This window comes from Chionomys nivalis, chromosome 17 (assembly GCF_950005125.1).
Source record: "Chionomys nivalis chromosome 17, mChiNiv1.1, whole genome shotgun sequence".
Lineage (NCBI taxonomy): Eukaryota > Metazoa > Chordata > Mammalia > Rodentia > Cricetidae > Chionomys > Chionomys nivalis.
In genome coordinates this window covers 38,879,743-38,888,006 of record NC_080102.1, presented here as the reverse complement: position 1 = coordinate 38,888,006, position 8,264 = coordinate 38,879,743, and the positions used below count along the sequence as shown (strand labels likewise).

Sequence of the window (8,264 nt, the reverse complement as noted above, 5' to 3'; positions counted from 1 at the left end):
AGGGAACTGGGTCCGAGGTGGTGGCCCAGGGTGTCACCAGGGAAGGGAAATTCCAAACGGCTTGCCCATGGTCCACTACTCCTCAGGCTGTTTCGGATTCTGGTTTTTGTTTTGCATTCTTTGAAATTTCTCTTTTCCTTCCTCCTCAAACAAGCATAGGCAGACTTGAGCATGGTGCATGCTTGCAATTCTAGCATTTAGAGGGTGGGGGAGGAGGATAAGAAGTTTAAGGTCAGGTTCAGGCTCATTGACCCATAAAGTTGGAGGACAACCAGGACATGAGAGCCTGTCTAAAAAAAATCAAACACATAAATAAATTTAAAATAAAAAATCCAAAAGTGAGGATAAGAGGGGTATAGTTGGATGAGAGTCAGCGAAATTGATGGAGACTCTCAGAAGTCTACAGCTCGTGAAGTCAGTGTGGCCTTCTACGTGTGCTCTGTCACAGGCCTCTAGCTCCTGACAGTAAGCTTCTCATGCAGACAGAAAAGCAAACCAATGGAAGTGCTCAGCTAGAAGAAAAGGTGAGCTGGGGTTGTGTTCTCTATAAGAGCCCAGTCCAGAGACAGTCTGGGGAGAAAAGGGCAAGGCCCTCCTGGTTGTTCCCAGCATAGGTAATGGGCTGCCACAGAGATCATGGCAGTGATCAAGTCTAGTGAAACCAAGCAGTTATACGTGGTAAACAGGATAGTTAGAATGTGCCTGCTCTAGTCTCACTAACACCACGGATGTCAGACTTGGTTCCTGCACTGACAACACTTGGGACCCCTTGCAAAACTCTACATGGCACTGCAGCAAAAGGGGGCAATGAGGGAGAGCAGGCTGAGGTTCCTCATGGTGGCTCTTGATGGTTGGACTCAAGATGGCTGAAGTCGGGCCAAGCTGGACCCCTGCACTGGCACATTGAGCCTGCGTAATGTTGGCTTGCTGGCCTCTCTAGACACAGGTTTCCTCACTTCCCTTCACCACAGGACAACAATGTTGTGGTGTTTGAAGTGTCCTGACTCATCTCAGGCACTCAAAGGTGAGAATCACATTTTCAAAACACCTGAGAGTTCGAGGATTTTTTTCTCTTCTGGGGAAACAGACTGGCTCAGAATGGGCAATCAGCACGGCCCTGTGCTTTGCAGTCCGGGGAGTTTTGTCGGTCATGGTCGCTCAGACGACTTCACCAGCCACCCTGTCACTTGTTCATATGGAAGATTCCTGTCTCCTTTAAGGTCTCTAGAGAAAGGGAGACTGCTTCAAGGGTAGTCAGTGTAGTTGGTCTCTGATACAGGTAAACCCATGTCTGATCCAGCTTGTCTGAGCCAAGCTCCTTCTCTAGGATGCTGGTGAGGGTGGGGTGATCATGGTGACCTGGCACCTTTGTGCTGAGCCCTCTCCACCCACCAAACTTGGTAAGGCTGATATTAGCATACAGCAAGATTCTGACATCTCCAATTGACTTGTGATCATTGTAGCATTCGGGCACCTGTGCTGGTCCAACCTTGTGATCTACTTCATCAGCTCTACCCACTAAGAGAATCATCTGTTCACATTCTCCATGTTCCCTTTCAAAAGGGCCCTGCCCACCTCCCATATCTCTCTCTCTCTCTCTCTCTCTCTCTCTCTCTCTCTCTCTCTCTCTCTCTTTCTGTCTTCATTTCATCTCTTTCTCTCTTCTCTTTTCTTCTGATCCTCCTGTCCCCTGAGACCAGTCTCCCCATCCCTTCCCTCCCTTTAAGTCCCCTTTCCCCTAATAAAATCCCCTCCTCATGAACTCTGCCGCATGGCATCTTTCTCTCGCACGGTGTTTTTTTCTAAATTACAACAATCACATTCCCACTGGCTGAAGGTTCCTCTGGACAGTTAGTTGGTCCTGGTTACCAGCACGGGGCTGCTGCCAGGATCATGCCAAGCCCACTGGTCCTGGAGGTGGAATGAGGCTGGGTTAGGTGGCAAGTGTAATGCTGAGAAGTGCCCTTAGTTATAGTCCATCCAGGGCTGGGAGGATCTGGTTATCCTGCCCATTGTGGCACTAGGGATTGTTCCTGGAGCTTCATACACACTGAGGGGCTTTTCGCCAACAAAATGTAGCCTTAGACGCAGACACCAGTGGTGTCTGTACTGAGTTAAAACTAGGATCTCGGTGTGACGCCTCAGCTGTACTCGAACTGCCAGCAGTCACCCTGCCTCAGCCTCTCCAGTGCTGAGGTTACCCCACGTGCAATCAGATCTCCTGTTTACTTAAGGCTACTGTACCCTAGTAGCCTAGGGAGAAGGCCCATCCTTGTGCATTGCCCATGGGAATGCGGCTTCTCACACATTATTGAGGCAACATCGAGCCCCAGGCTATGAAAAAGTTAAAATTTTGAAGCTCTATGATCTACTCATGTTTCTTCTAGAAATATCTTAAAAAGAATGCAATCCACAGCGCAGACATTGTATTCAAGAGAGTGTTCATTTCACTTGGTGATTAGAAGCTACCTAAGGCTGAACATTTAAGGGGGAGGGCAGAGCACTGGATGGGCTAGAGCAGGGACAGGGACGGGGACTAACAGGAACTCCAGCCCTGGTGGGATGCAGGATCCTGCAGAACAAAGAGGATGTGAACTTTGGCAGAACAGGGCAGCATCCGTGAATTTAACCATTCAAGGGCACAGGCCCTGATGTAGGTGAGAAGCCATTCATAGTCACATGGGGAGGGGATGAAATGCTGATGTGTGCCTTAGAGAGTGGAGAGTCATACCTAAAAGATGGGGTACCAATAAGAACAACCTGGGGTCAAACCCTGTTCCGGCATTACTATGAAAGCTTGTGGGTGTCAGCAAACCCTTATGATCTTCCCTCCACTTTAAAATGGGGCTCACAGGAGTCCTCATCTCACGGAGGATGGTGGTCCTCTAATGAGGTGTGTATGAGGAGCCTTGTGTATAACAAACATACAGTAAATTTTTTCTATTAACATTAATTTACATGAGTTCCCATCAAATAGTTGGCAGAACATCCCTTCCCATTTCTCCTATGTATAGACTGTATATTGCTTTTCTTCATGGCTATGTCTCTAGCTGGTGTCTTCTCCTTGGACTCTGTCAGGGCCAGAAGGCTGTCTTGGTCAGGATGAGGGGAGAGGGTAGACCAGATGACTGGCATCTGTGAGTAGCAGTGCAGGACCCACTGGAGGAGAAGCATTATGGCCGTCAGCCCTTTGGTCCTTTACTGCCACTCCGGGTGGAACCATTGGGTCTCTGGCCCCTCCAACCTTTCATTCCCTGCAGCTGTCCCCATTACATCTTACAGTTTCTTCTTTCCTCTCCTTCCAGCCTAGCCACCTGAAGAGCCTTAAGGAAAACCTGTCAGAAAGCCTTGTGCACAGACCCAGAACATCCTCATGGCGTTACCAGGTAGTCTATTCCTTCCTTTCCGGCTGCATCTAGATCACAAGTGTTCCAATGGAAAAGGAATTGAAGCATATAAGAGTGCATAAGTGTGCTGTCCTGATTCTATAATATCTCAGAGGCTCATGAATTTTAACACTTGGTCTCCAGTTGGTGTTGTGATTTCAGGAGGCTATGGAAGTCTTAGGATATAGAGGCGTACTGGAGGAAGTCGATCCCTGTGTGTAGGCTGTTAGAGATTATTGCCCTGCCTTACTCCTAGAACTTGACAGGATGAAATAGGTGGATCTCTGTGAACTTGGGGTCAGACTGGTCCACACAGTGAGTTCTAGGTCAGCCAGGATTTATGGTGGGGAAAAGGTCAATAGAGCATAATTTTGAGTCTGTGGATGGTTGTTAATGGTGACTCCTTATATAGGTCTACAATGAAAAGAGCAATTGGGACAATAAGAAATGACAAGCATTCGGTGTTTTTCATTTGATAAGAAATGACAAGCATTCGGCATTTTTCATATGCAGAGAAAAGACCACTAGAAAGCTCAATGTCCCAGGATGACTGTGACTCTCAAGGATATAAGGGCACTGAGGTTCTGTACCCAAGCACAGTTACTGAGCCTAACAGCTTTTACATATGAATTTAGGGGATGTAATTGAACCTACAACCCTGGAGACCCCATTAGGACCCAAAGAAAAATGCTCAGGAACATGACATCTCACCCCTCCTGGCACTTGCCCTTTAACCTCTTTCATATTGTCCTCTAAACTCTCTCTTTTTTTGTATATAGTGTTGTTAAGCATCGCAGACAACGTAACTACCATCATCACTAACGAAGTGGGCAGAGATGATCTGAAGCGCTTGATAACTGAAGATGGAGTCTGGAAGGCATTTGTGGCAGAAGTAGCATTGTCAAGGTTACCTGCATGGTGCACCCAGCACTGCCCACCAGACCATGAGGATGAGGGTTTTCCTGGGCAGGCATACCCACTCTAGGCAGTCCCAGGGGTGGGGTTGTGGACTTTCCTTCTCAACAATCCAGGAGGGATGTTTCCACTATTTTATCCCTGGTGGACATCACCTCAGGTTGACTGAAGATGTTGCTCAAGGTGCCAGGATCGATTCTGCCATCTCCTAGTTCTGTGACCATGGCAAGTTAGTTAGCACTTCCTGCGTGTCACCACCATGGGACTACAGTGTGAGAAAATAAGATCAAGTGTGTGCCGCTCTCAGCATGTGACCAGTACACAGTGGGTGCCCCTGAAATCATCACTGAGAGCTACTTTAGACATGGGAAGAGACCAGGGCCAGGGGTCTCCTGTAGGACTGAGGAATCAAGAACTTATTGTGAGACAAGTGAGAAAAGTCTAGACATGGATAGCGATGTCCCCAGGTTCTGTCTCAGTCACTTTCCTCCCACCTGAGGAGCTGTAACAACAGCAGGGTCCTCTGTGAACTGAGGAGGCCGAGAGCCCACAGTGCAGCTGCACAGAGCTGGGGTGACCCTGACTGTCCCTACTGAGATCTGGAGCCCAGCTGTGTTCAGTAGGAATAAAAGTGCAGGCTGATAGGACATGATGATGACAGCCTGGGATGAGCAGCAGGTCAGGATGGGAAACCACGTGTCAGCACCTTTCCAAAGCCCAGAGAGAACAGGACCAGGGTCTTATCCACGGTTCAGGAAAGACTGAGAGTGATCCTAGAATGGAGGTGCAGGTAGAAGGCAAGAACAGCAGGGCTGGAAGGATGGAGGAATTGGAGGCACAGAGAAGAGGCCTAGCAGAGGACATGCAAGATGGAGAAGAGTGTTTATCTCCTCGGCCATGACCTTATGCTTTATGGGTGTGCAGCCTTGTGTTTGGACACACCCTCCACGTGCTGTGTGTGCCCAGAAATTCTCAGGTGGTATTCCAGACTCTATTCTGTTCTACAAAGCGCTCCCTGAAAATCAGAAAGGATGTGTGGCTAGAGACAAGAGTCCAAGTCAGTGTGGTTTGAGGATGGTTTGCAGAACCTGAGAGTCTGAGGGGATCGCATGTCACCATCTCAGAGGACAATATTTCCCTTATTGCCCTGTCCAGCTTCAGGCGATGTCCAGCCTGCTTGTCACTTTTAGTGGTCTCCAGGCTCCTTGCATCTTTGCACATGGCCTTGCTGTGTTCAAATGTGACCCTGTCACTAGCTGTAGTATCTGTTAGCATGGTGACCTCTGTTTGTAGGGCTCTGACTAGACCTGGTCAAGAGTGAGTGAGGGGTGGGGAGTCAGTGTGGAGCCAGGGTTAATGGCAGCTGTCCTGTCTCAGTCACCTCAGGCAGTCACTGACCTTGTGAGATCCAGTCAGGGAGGGAAAGGAATTTGGCAATCTACAGAGAGCAGACAGCTGGCAAAAGGATCTGGAAGGTCTCTTGTGGTTCTGAAGGTTTGTTTTAGGTTTAATTTTAAATTCTCAAAAATAGCTAAATGACAAAGTCTGAGGAAAGAGTCCCGGTGAGCCTTCTTTTTATATTGGACACTAGCCTTTAATGAAGGACTACTCTAATCCAAACAGGACTGAGAATTTGCAAAAATCACACAAAGAACGCACATATAAGACAGTTGCCACATAGTAACAGTTGACCATGGAGCACAGAGGGTTAAAATGAGCCAATGGAAACATCCACCAAATGGAAATGAGAGAGATTCAAGCTTCAAGTTTCTTCCCCTAAGTGTGGAGTGTTGTCCTGAATTGAGTGTGTGACAAATCACACAACTACTACACATCAGGAAGTCACATGACCACTGCATACTAGAAAATCACATGATCACTGCACACCAGGAAATCACATGACTACTGCATACCAGGAAATCACATAACCACTGCACACCAGGAAGTCACATGACTACTGCACACCAGGAAGCCCACCCTAGGAAAGAACCTTCATCCTGAAGTAGGTCCAAGAAGCCAGGAGAACACTGCTCAGGACTGTTGCCCTCAGGGACAAACATGGAGCCATACTGTACACACAGAGATCTGGGGACTTAGAGACACCTGTCAGGAGGACAGGACCACAGATCCCTTGCATGGACATCAATAAGAAATCAATTCCAGTGACACAGGCCTCAGGGGGATCTTCCTAAGGTCAGTGTTTTGGCTTCCAGGTCCTCAACAGGTCAGAAATGGCACCAAAGTTCCCACATCTTTCAGGTTGAGCATTTTCATAGGAAATTCTTGGGAACAGATGGAACTCAGATCCTGCATTTTCCCACTTTGAAACATTTGCTGATACACAGTGGAGTTTCTTACGAATAGGACCCTAATCTACCGGAATGTGTACAGGAGACACTGTGCACAGGAGATGGAGGGGTTTTGTATGATTCTTTTTAATCATTTGTGCTGTCACTGTGTATTGTCCCATGAGGACAGATGTGGAGTTTTGGAATGCTAGATCTGGAATTCATTCAGAATGAGGGATCCACACTTGGCTTGCCCTGTGAATGGTCCATTGCAGACCTCCCAGGTAAGCACAGGCTTTCCTGCCAGCTGGATACTGCATGGGCTGCAGATGACTTCAGGGCAACCAGGGACAGAGAGGAGACTCTTGGGAAAGGGGAATTCCATACAACACACGCAGTTCTCTGACTAAAAGAGTAATTGCTCTAAGCCCACATCCAGGCACTCATCTACAGGGCTTCCACAGATAGTAATGACATTGGCTTGACCTTGAGTGAAGTCATTTTATCAGTGCCTCTGATTTTGTCAAGTGTCCTAACTTCATACACGGACCCCTATGGACTAAGGCCCTGGACGTCTATGCGGTACCAGATGATCCGGGTAGAGGGCAGATTACAGAGCTCTTCTGAGTTACTCCTGCTGGGTGTGTGGTATGAAAGTGAGGTTTGAACAAGGCTTTAACATTCAAAAAGTAACTCTTTTATTCATGAACTTGATCTCTTCTGTCACAGCACAGAGGGAGCTGCCCTGCGTGATGCACTGAAGAAGCATTTAGCCCAGAAGCCCGCAGATGAAAATGATGAAAGAGAAAAGAGGCAGCGGAGAAAAAATTTTCTGAAAGAATTTCCTGAGTTGAAAAGGAAACTTGAAGAACACATCAGGAAGCTCCGAGCTCTGGCTGACCATCTTGATGAGGTGCACAAGGGCTGCACCATCTCCAATGTGGTGTCTGGCTCCACCGGCATCGCTGCTACAATCGCTGGATTAGTTTTGGCACCCTTCACAGGAGGGGCTTCTCTGATTATCGCAGCTGCAGGTCTGGGAGCAGCATCAGCTGCAACTGGTGTCACCACTACCATTGTGGAAGAATCCATCAGAACGGCAGATGAAAGTGAAGCCAGACGCCTGGTTGGAGCCAGCATGGACTTACTGAACAGAATTTTGAAGATCATGCCTTTGATCACATTCAAAGTTAGTAGTAAGGGTGTGGAGTTATTCTGTGCCTGGAAAACCTTCAGGGATCATATTCAAGCCATCAGGACAGGCAGAGTCAGAAACTTCACAACGTTTGGAGAAGGTATTAGGCAGTTGAGGAATCTCATCTCACACGATATTCCCCTAGGAACCAGACTAGCCAGGATTGGAAAAGGAGTCGGTAATGTTTCACTATTTGGATTTGATGTGTATAACCTTGTGACTGACTCCATAGATTTACACAATGGGGCAAAGACAGAGTCGGCAGGAGCGCTACGGGAGGTGGCTAACAATCTAGAAGAGAAGTTGCGCGAATTTGAGCAGCTCCACAAGGATCTACAGTCATTCTAGCCTCAGTGATCCCTCCACCAGGCAGTTAAGAGTTCAGGGGAAATGACATGTATAGGGGTGGGGACCAGAGGGGTGGGGGCATACCATTACAAGGGAAACAACGCATGATCAAGTCTATGGAACTGAGGGTTG

The 8,264-nt window shown here is 47.9% G+C and overlaps 1 protein-coding gene across 1 annotated transcript; it reads left to right on the top strand.

The window, feature by feature from the left end:
- Positions 1-1,351: 1,351 nt before the first annotated feature.
- Positions 1,352-8,132, top strand: LOC130888893 (apolipoprotein L3-like). The gene is made up of 3 exons (XM_057792261.1): positions 1,352-1,400; positions 4,166-4,292; positions 7,319-8,132. Exons 1-3 carry the CDS (start codon positions 1,352-1,354, stop codon positions 8,130-8,132), a joined length of 990 nt encoding a protein of 329 aa, XP_057648244.1.
- The last annotated feature ends 132 nt before the right edge of the window (positions 8,133-8,264 follow it).